This window comes from Terrapene carolina, unplaced genomic scaffold, assembly GCF_002925995.2.
Source record: "Terrapene carolina triunguis isolate 2854851 unplaced genomic scaffold, T_m_triunguis-2.0 Scaffold838, whole genome shotgun sequence".
Taxonomy (NCBI): Eukaryota; Metazoa; Chordata; order Testudines; family Emydidae; genus Terrapene; species Terrapene triunguis.
This window is the reverse complement of record NW_020665189.1, coordinates 2,273,586-2,290,123: the sequence shown is the minus strand read 5'-3', so window position 1 is coordinate 2,290,123 and position 16,538 is coordinate 2,273,586. Positions and strand designations below refer to the sequence as shown.

Below are 16,538 nucleotides of genomic sequence, written 5' to 3'. Positions count from 1 at the left end.
CCCTACAGCTTGGCTGGGCTCTGGGCTGACCAGAATGGACTATGCTTTAACCTTCAGTTCTCTGTACTACCCTAAGGCCTTTCTGTGCTGTGTGCCAGTTAACGAAAAAACCCGACTGTGTCGACAGTGCTGGGTGAGTGTCACTGTCAATGCTGGGCGAGGTGCATTGATCTCTGCAGAGAGGACTGGTCTCCATTGGGGTCATCTCAGTTGGACTCTCTGAGCAGATATCATGAGGTGCAGCAGGGGGGCTGGAGCCCCAGAGGTCCAATCTGAGGAGGCAGTGAAGCCACGTGGCTGACCCTGGAGGAAGAGTCAGACCCCCTGGGGGTCTGGCACACTGAGAGGTTCCTCCTAGACACTGTTGCACAGCTGGGGGTGTAGCCCTGACCCTGTGGATCTGTGACATGCCCATGCTGTGCTCAGAGAGAGAGTGATGTCATTTTGAGAAGACTAAATCCTCTGCATTTTATACATAAGAGCCTGAATCAGGACTTCAAGTGCAAACTTCAACCCTACTCTGGGGTTGCGATTGATGCCTCTGCCTCTGCATTCGGCCCCAGCCCCTTGCAGCTAGGATCACCCTGGCACAGGCCAGCTGCAAGCCAGCATGAAGCTGGGGAGGAGTGCGATGAAGATACTAACAATGGCTGAGAAGAAAAACGAGTGTGACGCCCAACCAACCCCTGGAGCATCTGGCCAGTCTGCAGAACGCTCTATGAGCATGTGGTGCCGCTAACCTCTGAGCTGAGGTGCCATGCCTCGCCAGGAGCGCTGATCTGCCCCCTACATACCAGCGGCTGCTGGTCCATGGCATGGCATGACTGCCCCACCCCAGCTAAAGGCGAGAGAAGGAGCACATCCAGCTGCAAGGGACATACAACAAGTACCAAGGTGCCAGCCTCGCCCACCCTGGCATCCCCACCTGCTCCTCCATGGGCTGGCAACCAGGTTCTCACCACACACGGAAGGAGCAGCTCCCTCAGTCAAACCAGACTGACCCTGGCTTTCCTTGCCCTCTATTGCCCCAGCAGCAGACACCTCTCCCCAAAGCCTGGAAACTACCATCCAACCTGCTTTTCCTGCTCCCTGAGAGCGGAGAGACTCCATGGAGCAGGCTTTGGGGCCAGGGGCTATGGGCAGAGGTGCTTACCTGGGCCTTTCTCTCTCCAGCTCGGGGAAGTGCTGTGGCACCACTTCACAGCCTGGCACAGCGGGGGTCCCAGTGCTCTGAAAGGAGACCCTGGTGAGAGCTCTGCTCCATGGCTCTGTCTGCCCAGGCCACCCACCCCTCAACCTCAGGCCTCCTTGGATGCCTTCCCCTGCACCAGCCGGTGCCCAGGAGCCAGGGCCTAGCACCACCCCCTTGCCTGGCTCTGCCAGGGCCTGCACTCCGCCGAGCAGCCGAGGCCCGTGGTCCAGCACACACTGCTGCAAGGTGTGGCCAGAGGGAGCGGAAGCCGGGGCATGGCCTCGCTCCTGTTTCATCCAGACTCAAGGCAGGAGCAGAGCCCAAACATCCCCGCCCTCCAGTCTGTACACCGGGCCCTCACCTTCTGCTCCTGGGCAGGGAGCCCACGTCCAAACACGGCCTCACAGTAGGGACTGATGGGCTCCTCAGCAGGCTCTGCGGGCACAGACATAGCAGGAAAGGCAGTGAGCTGCTAGCCAGCGCTCTGCTGGAGCTGGGGGGTTGGGGGCCTAAAGGGGATGTGGTGGGTGACTCTATCCCTTAGCGCATGGGCACTGCTGTGGGAGGCAGGAGGGCCTCGTGTGGGACGCTGGGCACGCCGTTCACCCCAGGGACGTCCCTGATGCCAGCAGCTCTCACTGGAGCGGGTGCCCCCACCCTAGCCAGGAGCATGGCCCGGCACTGAGGGGCAGCGCCGCCTATCCCCAGCGCTTCCCAGCGGGGTGGTCCAGGCATGTGTCTGGGGACAAGCCCCTTGCTAGGCAGAGAACCCAGGAGTCACCCTCCAGAGGGGACAGTGGCCGCCATTGGAGCAGACACCACTGGGTGGGTTCTGGGGGGCTGGCAGCTTCCAAAGCCATAGAAAAACATAGATGCTCCAACCTCCCCTTGCTCTAGCAGTGCCCTCACCCCCATCCCTGTATGGGCACCAAACCCCCACTCTAGCAATGCCCCACCCCCAACCTCATATGGGCCTCAACTCCTCCCATTCTAGCCATGCCCTCCCATGGGCCCCAACGCCCACCCGCCCCTAGCAGTGCCCCAACCGCCATATGAGCTTCAAACCCCTGCTCTAGCAATGCAGTCCCATTCCTGTATGGGCCCCAGCCCCTCCCTACCCCATTCCCCTATTGCCCACCCCCACTCCAGCAATGCCCCACCCCACCATCCCTGTATGGGCCTCAATCCCCTCCTACTCTACTAATGCCCCCCCAAAGGCCCACCCTCCACACACTCTATTCATGCCCCTGCACCACCTCCATCCCAGGGAAGAAGCAACACAGGCGCCTTCATGGGGACAGGCTGTGCACGTAGAGCGCTGCAGCCCCCAGATCTCACCTGGCCAGCTGGCAGGTCTCTGTGGGATGGGGGGCAGGTCCAGGCTGGGCCATCTGGGAGAGCTAGGAGAGCAGAGGAAACACATCAGAGCCTCAGGCAGCAGGGTCACCACCTGGCACCCTCTTGAGTGGGGCCTGCGCTCGGGGCAACCCTGCCCGGGGTGCGTTGCCCAGACAGGGGGCAGCAAGCAGCGTGGGGCAGAGGAAGGCCCAGTACTAGGCTGGGGGGAGGGAGCTGCGGAGCCTGGTGCAGCGTCCCGGTCAGTGTCTACAGGGAAATCTCCCAGGGTGTGGGGAGGGCTCCGACCTCATGGCCAGGCAAGGCCCTTGGAAGAAGGGCTGGCACTTGCACCCACTGTTTACCCCCAGCCTCTGATTGCACAGGCCAGGCTAGCAGGGGAGGGGCTACCTGCCATGGGAGCAGGGCTGCTCCCCTCCTCAGCGCCGCCATGGGGGAGGCTGTGACTGGAGGGGGTGCTCCCCTCCCCAGTGCCGCCATGGGGGAACCTGTGACTGGGGGCGAGCCGCTCCCGTCCCCAGTGCCACCACAGGGGAGCCCATGACGAGGGCAAGGGTTTGAAGGCTTCTTTCCCCCCGGATTTCCCATCAATCCTGGAGTGCAACGAGGGGTGTCTGGAGGGCAGGGCCTCGGCCTGCCCAGACAGCCCCCCACACCCCGCCCCGCCCCCAGCTTTACTTTCCTAGCTCTCCAGTGGGCTCAGGCCATTACTGCTGTCCATGTCCCAGGCCTGGCACTGACACTTCAGATTCCCTCCCCCAGGTCTGTCCCGGCCACCCAGCCATTGGCCACCAGCTCTAAATCATCAGCCAAGCCTTCTGATGCAGCAGCCTGGTGCTGCCTGCCCCACCCCACCCCACCCAGCCCAGAAGTGCCCACTCTCCATGGCACAGTGAGGCACGGGCAGGCTCCCTGCAGATGAGCTCTGGGCTCCCCCTCAGCCCCAGGCAGTGTGCCTGCTGCCAGGGGTACTGCTGGCTGCCCCACCTGTCACCACTCAGCTCTGTGGGACCCGCTTCTGCCGGGTCAGTGCCAGAGACTAGGGCAGGAACCAGCATGCAGCAGGACCCAGGGAGCTGCCCACCCCTGGCCGGATGGCGGGTGCATGCGGCGTCGGGACAGTAGGCGAAGGCATCCCCCAACTAGCTGCGATCTAGCTAGACAATAGCCGTGTGGCCATGGCAGCACAGGCAGCAGCATGGGCGAGCCACCAGAGTATGCACCCAGGGTCCTGGGCGGGACAGGACCCAGGCAGCTGGCCCACTACTCCACGGCAGCTACACTGCTATTCCAAGGGAGCAAGCTCCATCTCAGCTAGCGCGGGAAGCAGAGTCTGCGTCCCCAGGGGAGTGAGGAGGGGACCAGGCAGGGAGCAAGGACTGAGGGAGATGACTAGGGCCCTACCAAATTCACGGTCCCTTTTAGTCAAATTCATGGTCATAGGATTTTAAAAATCGTTAATTTCATGATTTCAGCTATTTAAATCTGAAATATCACAGTGCTGTAATTGTAGGGCTCCTGGCCCAAAAAGGAGTTGGGGGGGGGGGTTGCAAAGTTATTGTAGGGTGTGTGTGGTACTGCTACCCTCACTTCTGCGCTATGCCTGACGACAGCGCTGCCTTCAGAGCTGCGCAGCTGGAGAGTGGCGGCTGCTGCCCGGGAGCTCAGCTCTGAAGGCAGAGCCACCGCCAGCAGCAGCACAGAAGTAAGGATGGCATGTATGGTATTGCCACGCTTACTTCTGTGCTGCTGCCTGCAGAGATGAGCCCTCAGTCAGCAGCTGCCACTCTCCAGCCGACCAGCTCTGAAGGCAGCAGTGCAGAAGGGTGGCAATACCACAACCCCCCTGCAACTCCCTTTTGGGTCAGGACCCCCAGTTTGAGAAACACTGGTCTCCCCCGTGAAATCTGTATAGTTTAGGGTAAAAGCACACACAAGACCAGATTTCATGGTGGGAGACCAAATTTAATGGACTGTGATGCATGTTTTCATGGCCGCAAATTTGGTAGGGCCCTAGAGATGACCCAGCCATGGGTCTCTGAGCCCTCCCCATCCCGCCACAGCCCCTGCACTGTGACCTGGCCACGGGACCCTGAGACCTCCACAGCCCCCTGCGCTGTGACCCAGCCAGGGCCCTGATCCCTCTCCAGCCAGGTCCCCTGCGCTGTGACCCAGCCACTGGGCCCTAAGCCCTCCCCAGCCCGGCCCCTGCACTGTGACAAGGCCATGAGCCCCAGAGCCCTCCCTAGCCTGGCCCGACCTGGCCCCCTGCACTGTGACCCAGCCACTGGGCCCTGAGCCCTTCCCAGCCCAGCCCCTGCATTGTGACAAGGCCATGGGCCCCGGAGCCCTCCCTAGCCTGGCCCGACCCGGCCCCCTGCACTGTGTCCCGGCCATGGGCTCTGAGCCCTCCCCAGCTTGGCCCCCTGCACTGTGACCTGGTCACAGGACCCTGAGCCCTCCCCAGCCCCCTGCTCTGTGACCCAGCCACAGGGCCTTGAGCCCTCCCCAGCCTGGCTCAGCCCCCTGCGCTGTGACCCAGCCAGGGCCCTGAGCCCACCCCAGGAGGGTCTCTGCGCTGTGACCTGCAGGCACAGTTCCTTCCTCTTTTAACCTCTAGTAACTAGATCCTGGAACAACAGCAATGCTGCCCACTAGCCACAGGCACCTCCACTGCTCCTGAGCCAGCCCCAAAGTGACCTCAGCAAGTCCCCTTCTGTCTAGAGGACCTCAAGGTCCAGCAGATCCCTTCCTCAGGGCGTAACCCGCGCTCAGGACCCAGCACTGGCCTGTGTCCCCAGCCCTGAGAGATCCTGGCCTGGCCTGGCCCATCCATGCTGTGCGCCTTGCCGCAGGGCTCTCCTCATTTCTGACCTCAGCACAGAGGAGTGCTATGAAAGGGGCTTTGTTAGGGTCCACGCATGCCCTCCCCCCCACCTCCAGAGGCCTGAAACGGGACCTGGGGCTGTCATTTAGGCCAGATGGCTGCACTGCTGGACGAGGCTCTCAGGGGAGACCTAAGCAATGTCTCCGGAAGACATGAGGGGCACAGCAGGGGTTCGGCCTGCCCTGCCCTGCCTGAGCTCTGCCCCTCCTCCTGCTCCCAGGCAGAAGGCAGACCGTGGTGTTAGGAGCAGGCTCACACTTACTCAGGCTTCTCTGCTGGTGTGGTCCCTTGCTGTGTGGCTGAGTCCAGTGGCCGTGGGGTAGGTCGGTTCCTCGCAGGCTCCTCATCCCCTGAACACCCAGCTGGTTGTGAAGGGGGCTCAAGTCCCTCATAAATGATATTGGAAACCATCTCCATCCTGCCCCATGCAGAGGCTGGCTGGGAGGGGGCGCCCGGGGCTGGCGAGGGCTCTCTCTGCACACTGGCAGCAGGGCTGGTTGGAGCAGACAGTGGGAAGCTGCACGGCGAGTGGCTCACCCCTGGGCTCGCGGGGCTGCAATCAGCTAGCTGGATCCCCTGGCCGAGGCGTGGAGAGACGCCGGGGATGGAAGGAGAGGATTTTCCACACCCAGCCTGGATCTCCACATCATCCAAACGCACTTCAGCCACCCCAGCCCGGGGCATTGGCGTAGGCTCCATAGCACTCTCCTTCCCCACAGGCTGGGGTGCCTGGGGGCCTGCTGAGCCTCTTTCTCCTGAGCCGGCCGGCTGCTCCAGGGTGAACTCCGAGCGCCCAAGATCCATGGAGCTTTCCCCTGGCACAAACCCCTCCTGTACAATGAAAGCAGCAGAAGGCCCCTCACAGCCAGGTTTGCGTATTGGCACTGATGTCCGTGCCAGCGGCGTGGGCACCAGGCCCTGCTCTGGCCTTGCTGCTGGGTTAGGGCGTTGGAAGAATGTCCTGGGCTTAGGTACCGGCTTGGCAATGGGTGGGGCAGGCTCCATCTCCAGAGGTGGGTTTTGGCTGGGGCTAGCTGAGCACTGGTGGTTCCCAAGCCCATCAATGGCTGCTACTGGGGCTCCATTAGCAGTACTCGTCCCATTGTTCTCCTTGCCTGCTTGGCACACTCTGGGCACATCCAGGGGCTCTGTACATGTGCCAGGCTTGGCACAGGCATCTCCTGCCATGGGCCTGCCTTTGTCTTGCACCAACAGCTGCGTCTGCTGCACCAGACTCAGGATCCTTTTGCGGTGCCCAGTGGCAGTGATGCCGATCCGCTGCAGGTCCTTGTTGCCTAGGGAGACAGCATCTCTGGCCACTTGGTACCCATGCTGCTTAAAGGTTTCCTGGTATCTCTCCAGATGGATGGTGGCCAGCCAATCAGCGATGTCAGAGTTGGCGTCGCACGGGGAGAACATGGCCTGTGGACCCCCACCAGGGGACTGTCAGGCCATCATCTGAGGAAAGAGAAGAGAAGTTGCGGCATCATTGAAGAGACAGGAAGAGATGGTAGTGCCACAGAATAGCCAGCAGGCCCAGTGCTTGGGAGAGCCTGTAGGATCCATGCCCACTCTAGCGCTTTGCTAGGACTCCCCTCTGAGCTCTGACTGCTCTGCTCCCAGCTCTGTTAGATCCTGCCATGGGCAGTCAGTGGGCTCATGTGCTGCCAGAGGGTGTGAGCACTCTGAGCAAGGGCCAGAGCATCAATTGCCCAAACCCTGCCCCAAGCCTTCCAATCCTGACCCCCCTTTCATCTGAGAGGTCACGACCCCAGCCTGTGAGGGTCTCACACACACAGGCCTCTGGCTCCCGAGACAAAGCTGACTCGATCAGACATGGGGTTGTCCCTGGCCAGACAAAAGCAAGCCCTGTCCATGGGCATCACTGACTCCATCCCTGCCAGCCCCTCCTCAGGCAAGTTGGGCAGAGGAGCCAGCACATAGCTCTGTCTGGGATTTGTGCTTTGCTGGTATGGAGGATATCGGGCCATTTGCTGTGTCCAGAATCTCAGCCCGTCCCTTGTGGAGGGGGGACAGGGAACGCAGATACCCATGGTGCAGCTGGGCCCCTCCCTAGAGAGGGTTCTATGATGCTGGCTGGCTCAGGGAGGGCTCTGCTCTGCTACTGGAAGAACAGCATCAGAATCTCCCTGACGGTAGGGAGGGCATGAGAGAGGTCAGCATGACTCACAGACAAGCCCAGGGAGACAGCATCTGGGACACAGCCCCCAGCCACACGCATTCCAGGCCAGACAGGCTCCCAGCTGTGCTCCCCACACTGCCTGGGGAGATTGCCCATGCAGCTTGGAGGGGCAGCCCCTCTCCCTTCGGATAAGGCCTCTCGGATACCTTGGGACTTTATAGGGCAGGGGCTGTCTCTCCCTGAGTGTCTGTGCAGCACCCAGCATGACAGGGCCCTGATCCTGCTTGGGGCTTCCGTAACACAAACCATAATAACACCAGCTCTCCTCTGCTCCCAGCTCAGGGCTGCCAGCAGAGCTCCCTCCATCCCAGGTCCCAGGACAGAACTCAGGAGCCCTGTCTGCAGCACGATGCTATGAGATCCTTTTCCCATGAATCACACTGCTCTGCACCAAGCCAGCTGCGCTGACTCCACGGCCACCAGCAGGGTTTCCAGTTCCTCCATTTCCCCCTATTGTTCAGGGCAGACTTCCTTCCTTCCTGCCGCTCACATTCTCCCACGCAGCCCCCTCCCGCCTCCCTGCAGGAGCCCTGTCGGCCCTGCACAGGGAATGTGCGGCACTGGGAACGGGTAGGTGCGCATCTGTGCACAAGTGTGTGCTGGTGTGTCTGCGAGCGTGTAATGTGTGAGGCTGTGAGAGTCTGTTGGTGTCCGCAGCAACGTGTAGCCATGCATGCGCGCTTGTGTAGCACTGTTTCAGTGTGGGTGCTGTTGTGCAGATGTGTTTGTGCGTGTGCAGAGGTGGTGAGAACAGAGGATACATTAATTTGTCCAGAACCAATTAGCTAAAAAGCCTGGTATGCCAATTAACCTGGAGAGCTCTCCCCATCACAGCAGGAAGCACAGCTGTTTATGTGTAGGTCCTACACTAAATGCCATGAACGTTTTTAATGCCATTTAGTTTTGGAAAGGTGCCCAGGCTGGAGCAGGCCTGTATATCAGTGGGAACATTTGCCAGGACCCAGGCTGTGCTGACACTCAACCATCCGGACCTTCTCTGGCAGACCCATTTCTATAGTATGGAAAGGGAAACCTAATCCACTGAGATGGGGCAATAGCAAAGCAGGGTCCCAAGCCTGCCTGTGGCTGTGGCTTTATAATCGCACCTTCCTACAAACAACTAGGCAGAGACTGTGCAGGGCAACGGTGATCTGGCCAAGCAGCCATGGAGGCCAGGAAAGAAACATTTATCTGTAGGAAGCCCTCTCCCCGCCATACCAGGTGCCAGGGAGTATTGGCTGGCAGGGCAGGGGCTTTCTCAGCCCCCCAGTACCAGGCACCAGGGGACATTGGCTGGTGGGGGGGATTCTCAGCCCCCTGTACCAGGGGGCATTGGCTGGTGGGGGATTTCTCAGCTCCCTGGTACGAGATGCCAGGAGGCATTGACTGTTGGGGGGGTTTCGCAACTCCCCAGTACCAGGCGCAGGATGCATAGACTGGGGAGGAGGTTCTCAGCCTCTCCCCCCCCCCCCAACCAGGGGCCCGGGGGGCTTTTCTTGGGGGGGGGGGGGGGGCGGGGGTCCGCAATCCCCGGCTCCAGGCACCAGGGGGCATTAGCTGGGGGGCCGGGGGTGGAGGGACGGGACTGGAAGCTGACTGCCCCTGCCAACTGTCCAACAGAAAGAGACTGTTTCCTGCAGCCCGGGAGAACAGAACCCCCCGCCCCTGGCCCGGCTGCCCGAGCCCACAGAAGCCCAGGCGGGGAGCGAACCGCGCCAGTCACCGCTCCCGGCCGTTAACTCTGGAGCCGAGCGATGTCGAGTCCGAAGATGGCCGCCTCCTTCGCGCTGTCACAGCCGAGCCCCAAGGGGGAGCCTGCCCGGCCCGGCCCAACCCCTCCGGGCCCTCAGCGCGGCCAGTCCTGCCTGGCAGAGCCGCTGCCGCGGGCGGTGCCCTGCGCCCCCTCCCGTCCCCGGAGCCCCTCACCTCTCGCCCTGCAGCGCCGTCCGCTGTACCGAGCGCGGCCGCCAGCCCGGGCGGCTCCTCGGCCACAGGGCTCTGCGCCGCTCGCCGGGCTCAGAGGAACTGCGGCTGGGGCTCGACAGGAGGACGGGACCCAGCGCCCCCCCCCGGCCGTCCGGCCCCTCCCCTCGCCGGCACTTCCTCGCCATCCACCGGCCGCTGTACCCTTGTCCCCGCCCCGCACTGCCCCTGCCTCCTCCCATGGCACTGCCCCTGCCCCCCCGCCACACATTGCCCCTGCCCCCTCCCTCCCTGGACACTACCCCTGCCCTCCCCTGCATTGCCCCTCCCCTCCGGGCACTGCCCCTGTCCCCCATCCCTGACAACTATCCCGTGCCCCGCCCTGCATTGCCCCTGCCCCCTCCCTCCCTGGGCACAACCCCCTGTCCCCTGCATTTTCCCTGCCCCCTCCCTCCCTGGACACTATCCCGTGCCCCCCCTGCATTGTTCCTCCCCCTCCCTCTCCAGGCACTGCCCCTGTCCCCCCTCCCTGCCACTACTCCGTGCTCTCCCCTGCATTGCCCCTGCCCCCTCCCTCCCTCCCTGGGCACTGCCCCATCCCCCCCCACCCCCCATTGCCCCTGACCTTCCCTCCCCACAGCACTGCCTCCTCCCTCCCTGGCTCTGTCCCCTGCCTCTGTCCTTCCTCTCCCATTCACCAGCCCCTGCCCTTGCCCCTGCCCCCCCCCTTCCCACATTGCCCCTGCCCTTCCACTCCCCTCCCCTCCTGAGCACTGCTCCTTTCCTTCCTTCCTCTGGCACTGCGCCTGCCCCCTCCCTCCCTGGGCACTGTCTCCTGTCCCTGTGCTTCCACTCCGCCCTCTTTCCTGCCCCTGTCCCCTGCCCTTCCTCTCCCATCCACCAGCCCATCTCCACCTCTGCCCTCCTCGCATTGCCCCTGCCCCCTCCTTCCCTGGGCACTGCCCTCTGCCACTGCACTTCGACACCCCCCCCCCAGGCACTGCCCCTACTCTTCCCCTCCCATCCATCATCCCAGCACCTGCCATTGTTCCAGCACCTCTCTTCCACCCCCTGCCCAGGCACTGTCCCTGCCCCTGCTATTCCTCTCATATCCACCGGCCTCTGCCCCTCCATCTGTCACTGCCCTGTCCCTGACACTGGATCTGCCGATCTGCCCCTGCCTCCCACTCTGCCCATGGCCTGCCCCTTTGCCCTGGCCCTTCTCTCTCCTTCTCAGCCCGTTTCTTGCCCTGTGTCTGGCAGTCGATCTCTGAAGCCTTCAGTATAAGCTGCTGTGGGGTGAGGATACCAGACTCAGCAGGGCCGTGGTCTGGTGTGTGAGGGGAGGGGAGAGTTACTGGGCTAGAAGGGCCGTCGATCTGAGCTGGTGGGGCAGGGGAGTCTGAGGGCTGCTGGAGGGGATCGCGGTAGCCCCAGGCAGCAGGAGGGAGCCGGAGCGGACGCAGTGCTGGGAGGGCCAGTTACAGATGGAAGTGGAACCATTGTTGACGCTGAAGCCCTAGACTCACCAGTGGGTTCCTCCCAGGCTGTAGCTTGGGAAGGCTTGGCTTTGAGTCTTGCTCTCCTGACAGGCGTGACTCACCCGCCCATCTGGCCAGCCCAGGGAGCCCAGGTGGCAGCTTTCCCCAAAGAGAGAGGCCACAGGGACAGCTCCAGCTTACGCCGGGGTCCTACTGAGCACAGTGCTCTGCAGGAGAGCCATGGGGAGTGTCCTGGGCCCCTGCCAGCTTGGTGCAGCCTGGGCTCCTGCCTCCTTGGCATGGGAGAGAGATGCAGCCTCACTGCTCAGCCTGGGGCTCAGGCACTTGCTGCTGCTGTGCAGTGCATGACATGCTACCCCAAGCTGAGCCCCATGCAAACATGAGCAGCATGCTGGCCTCCCTCTCGCTGGACGCTGACTGGCCATGGCTGCTGGAGGAATGAGGTCCTGTGAGCTGGCCAGATCCCTGGGGCTGCAGCTTTGGGTGTGATGGTGCTGACAGAGCAGCTACATGCTATTGGTGGAGCTCTTGCATTGTGTGGGCTCCATGGGAAGCAGGGGATGAGCTAGCTGGTGCCGCCTCTGCACCTCATGGGTTGCAGCTGGAGCATGGCTGGGCCTAATTTCTCCTTCACCCCTAAGGCACAGGAGTCCCCTAGCACCCCCAGCCCAGCTCCAGAGCTGCTTTCACACAGTCCAGCCTGCTCTGCTCAAGTGCAGCCCCTTGCAAGAGCCCTGTGCAGCCTGGGGATTGCACCACTGCCGCCCTGTTACCCAACCCCAGCCGCAGGGCAAGGTGAGCGCTGAAGGGAGAGGCTATCTGTTGCTGGGGGGGCGGAGGCTGAGTTTCCGGCCAGTCTCACAATATCCGTCAGCCCCTCCTATGGCTACTAGCAAGGTGGAGAAGTGCTCTGCGTCCAGTCGGGATTGCTCAAGTGCCCAGCTCCCCGCACTGCAGCCCTGGGTCTCCCTGCCCAGGGGCACAGGCCCAGCAAGCAGGGAGGGGGGTTTGCAGCTACGGGTGAGAAGCTGAAGTAGGCCAGCCATGTGGAAGTCTGAATTGTGCCACTGGGGCAGAGGCGCAACTTCTCCTTATTGCTGGTTTGTTTCCACTTTGGACACAGCAGAAGCAGAACTGTCTGTAAGGGCTCAGAGCTCAGTCTAACCAGAGCCCCTGCCCCTCCCTTTCTCCAGCTCCCTCACTGGCCTGCCCACCATGCAGTAGCCTGAGCCCCCTGGAGCTGCATCCTGCACAGGCCAGCATTGCCAGTGAGGGATCGCGGCAGGCCACCTGCAGCATCTGGAAAGCCTGAGCTGGGTGACCACCGATCGTGCCATCAGATAAGGCTAGCAGCTAACACCCTGTCTCTATCGGCGGCTGCATCCGTTCAACTGCTGGCTGAAAAGAAACTGCTCAGCCAGCTGGTGAAAAGTTTGGCTTTGCAGAGGTAGGAGCTGCCCTTCTCAGCATCGCTCTGTCTCAGCAGGACAGGTGTGCTGAGGGGATGAACAGGGATTGGGGTGATCCCAGACACATGGCGTGGACGTTAGAGAGCTGGCCAAGTTCTGTTCCATCACCAGCCATCTCTTGGGCCTCTGGCCTGGTCTTCACAGAATGCTTGCTAGTGCTGTGTCCTGAGATTCACCAGTGCTTTTTTGTCACACTCCCAGATCCCCCCCAGCCACCCCGTCCCTGCGGTATGGTGGGCGAGCAGGTGTGCCCTAGGCACAATCCAGAGCCACTGCCGTGGGCGGTGCCCTGCGCCCCCACCCGTCCTAGGCACGGGGTGAGGGGGGAGCGGCACGGGTGGGGGAGAGCAGGTGGGGCCTTCAGACAGAGGGGGGAGCAGATGGGGTTTGCTCTGCAGTTCTGGAGCCCAGGGAAGGGAATCTGTGTGAGTGAGAACCTGTCACTCAAAGCTATTTCTGACAGTGTTGTGACTGGGGCCCTTCCTCTGTTGTTTCCTGTTGATGTATTTGAGGGCGTGCTGGGTTAGGCCTGCTGCCTATGGCCTGGCTGTCTGCCTGCGGGAGCTGGTGGGACATTTTTTATGAAATGTCTTTTCACAGAAATCTTCTATTTCGCTGAAGCCGAAACATTTCATGGAGATGTATGGATTTTGGCCAAGTTGACAGGAAGGTCTCTGAAGTCAAGTGGTGAGTCAGTTCCAGAGAGAGAGGAGCCCAAATCAAAAACTTGACCTTTTTGATCCCAAAACATATGTTTTTACACAATGCTATTTTGTGATAACACACGAAAGGGTTTAGTTTTGCTCCAACGCGAAATCTCAGAAGTTTCACAAAATGGACTTGTCATCCTCTGATCAGCTCTTCTTTTCTATCTATCCATCCCCATACATCCCATCTATCTATCTATCTATCACCGTACATTCTATGGGTATGTCCTGGTTGGAGGATAGAGGCTGGCAATAGCACATGCAGTTAGGAGAAGGGGGGGTATTAGTCACCTCGTCTCTGCAAGGGGCCTGCAGAAAGTGCCGGTAAGCAACCAAAGCTGAACACTGGGGACCAGTAGCAGGTCGGAGAAGCCTGCCCTGTCTGCAGTGCCCTTCGTGCTCTTATTCTCGATGTGCTGTGTGGCCTGCCAGTTGGCCTAGCCGCTGTTAGCGCCATACAGCCATGCTGGCTGCTGCGTGGCTGCAATGGCCATTGCGGTGTGTCAGTTCTAGGACAGTAATGAGATATCTCCCCTTATTGGGGGTATCTGGTGCCTGGACTGAGGACCCAGCCCTGTGTGCACTCATAGACCTGGGTGTGTTTGTGCATAGCCCAGCCGCTTTGCAGAGCTGCCAGCTGTGCACAGGCTGAGGACCAATAGCCAACAGGGCTGGCTCCAGGGTTTTGGCCGCCCCAAGCAGCCAATAAATAAATAAATAAATAAGCCGCAATCACGATCTGCGGCGGCAACTCAGTGGAAGGTCCTTCGCTCCGAGCGGGAGTGAGGGACCGTCCGCCGAATTGCCGCCGAATAGCTGGACCTGCCGCCCCTCTCCAGAGTGGCCGCCCCAAGCACCTGCTTGCCAAGCTGGTGCTTGGAACCGGCCCTGATAGCCAAGGTTTCAGAGTCAAGCCCTCCGACCTCAGGAAACATGAGTCTCAGTTTAAGCCCAAGTTCCCCCGGCAGCCTGATGTCGGGGGCTGGCTCCTCCCTCCTGTCTCAGTCCCCAGCCCAGCCCAGGCTAGGAAGTGATTGAGATGATCAGATAATGTACAGGCAGAGCATGACTGTCACAGAAGGAAGAAATTGGGGGTGGGGTGGAAGAGCAGGGGGCTGGATCCCTCCAGAGATGCAAGAGCAGTTTAGGGATGAGACCCACAAAAGGCCTTCTAGGAATCCCTGTTCCTCAAGACAAGGGAGGCTGCCCAGAGCTTTCTCCTGCTGCCGCAGTGACCTCCTGACATTCTCCTGTGGGGCTGCCCTCCACGTGGCCCCTTTCTGTGCAGTGTGGCTGGGAAGGGTGTCGCCTTTGGTTGAGAGGAGCAGATAATGTAGCAAAGCATGACTGTCATGGAAGGAAAAAGCAGTGTGTGTGCGGGGAGGGGTGGGGGGGAGAGTGCTGGATCCCTTCAGGGATGCCTGGGGCCCATTTGTTTGGAGAAGGGTGGTGTAGGGAGCCCAGGGCTGATTGCCTGTAGGGACTGACTCCCTCTCTGACCTCAGGAGGAGAGGGCTTCCCTCACACTTGCTAGTCTCAGATTGACCTTTCCCCTTGGAATGGCCTTCGGACAGTTGGTCACCTGTAAAAAGCAACAGAGGGTCCTGTGGCACCTTTAAGACTAACAGAAGTATTGGGAGCATAAGCTTTCGTGGGTAAGAACCTCACTTCTTCAGATGCAAGTAATGGAAATCTCCAGAGGCAGGTATAAACACCTGTGAGGGTCAGGCGATTTCCCGGGGCTGCCCCTCCAGAAGGTGCCAGCTGCTTCGGGGGCAGACAATCCCGGTGCTCTAGGGGCAGCACTCTCAGGTAGGCGGTGGCTTTAGAGCCTCCACCAGAAGCTGGGCCCTGCCTGTGGAAGCCACAGGCACAGCTGCACCCAGCAGAGGCATCCAGGCTGCAGGCCCTGGGAACTGCCAGCAGGCGTCCTCCATGAAGCCACCCAGTTCTGGGACATGCTTGTGCCTTGCTCAGCCGGAGCCCAGACATGCTCAGCCAGGCTCATCTCCCTGTAAGGCATGCACGGTGCAGAAGAGGGTGGGATGAGGCTACTTCTAGGGCAAGGCCTGGATCTGGTGGGGACTGTGGGGCACTGGCTATCAGGGAGAGGGTTAATGGGGGTGTTGGCGAGATTGTAAGTTCTGTAAGAGGTGCTGGAGCCTGGACACAGCTGTCTAGTTTCAGTGTAAATGCAGACAGTAATGGGGCACTGTGGCTCCAGCACGTCTGCAGGCCAACAGGACAGGCAGAGTACTGCAGGGACAGGGGCTTGGGGGATCAGCAGCTCGAGAGGGGAGGGGGGGGGGGAAATCAGGAGGGGACCACCATCGGCAGCCCAGCCCCGTTCGTTCCCCTGCGGGACCCGAGCGGGATGGGGGGGCTGGGGCCTGCTGCCCCCACTCCGGGGCCACCGCGGGATTGCACCAGCTGGGCAGCCAGCCCAGACGCGACTGGCCAGGGGCTGGGCGCAGCGTGTGCGCTGCTGGGTCCCCGCAACAGGCCCGGGCTCGGGGGGTTCGGGCCCAGGCGCCAGAGCCGCAGCCGCTGAGCGCCATGGCCGCTTCCTCCCCCGGCGGCAGTGGAAGCTGCAGCAGCGGCTGCTCCCGAGTCCCGCTGCCCGGGGGGGGGGAGAACAGCCGCTGCCTGGCCCCGCGGGCCACCCCCCTACTCTCCCTACCGCCCGACTGAGTCCTGCCTGCGCTCGGGGCCAGGCCGGACTCTCACTCACGGCACCCCGCTCCCCCTGCATCTCCGGGGCCTCCCTCCAGCACTTGTGGAGGAAGGGTTTTGGGTTTTTTTTTGCTCCCCCCCTGTGATGTTATTGACATAAACTGGGACCATATAGATCATTGTTGCAACCAAGGTCCTGTAGTGGCACCCAAATCTTGTATAAAGGGGGTCAAATGGGGTGTCTAAGACAAGGTTATGGTTTACTGGTTATGAGTATGCTGTCTACATGTGTGTATCAGTTTTGTAGTTGAGGTTATGAATATTGGCTCTATACTGTCTGTATGGCAAACTTATGCTATGCTTCTGGGTGACATCCCAGACAAGCTGGGATTAGCTCTGCCTAGCCTGCTTGATGGCCCATTAAGGACCATCAGCTATACAATGGACCCATTGACAGAAGGCCAATATGCCTTCAGACTCAGCAAAGTATGCAGGGACTGGCCCATGTGACTCCAGGCTCCATTTTGCTGTAATTTTCCACAGTGAGAACAAAGAGGTGTTCTTACACCTGGAAAAGACTATATAAGGCTGATGCCTCATCTCCATCTTGTCTTCAATCCTGCTTC

The 16,538-nt window shown here is 60.9% G+C and overlaps 1 protein-coding gene across 2 annotated transcripts in view; it reads right to left on the bottom strand.

Annotated features, from left to right (window-relative positions):
• The window catches only part of ARAP3 (ArfGAP with RhoGAP domain, ankyrin repeat and PH domain 3), a 51,083-nt gene extending 41,449 nt beyond the window's left edge, over positions 1-9,634 (bottom strand). The window contains exons 1-5 of one of the 2 annotated variants that reach the window (XM_026660853.1): positions 9,565-9,634; positions 5,698-6,893; positions 2,531-2,592; positions 1,554-1,627; positions 1,154-1,230 (exon numbers count right to left, since the gene is read on the bottom strand). In XM_026660853.1, coding sequence (XP_026516638.1) covers positions 1,154-1,230; positions 1,554-1,627; positions 2,531-2,592; positions 5,698-6,854 — 1,370 coding nt within the window. In that variant the 5' untranslated portion in view covers positions 6,855-6,893; positions 9,565-9,634. Of the gene's footprint in view, positions 1-1,153; positions 1,231-1,553; positions 1,628-2,530; positions 2,593-5,697; positions 6,894-9,564 lie in introns of those variants that run through there. The other variant, XM_024216904.2, reaches the window with a different exon arrangement.
• Between the last annotated feature and the right edge of the window lie 6,904 nt (positions 9,635-16,538).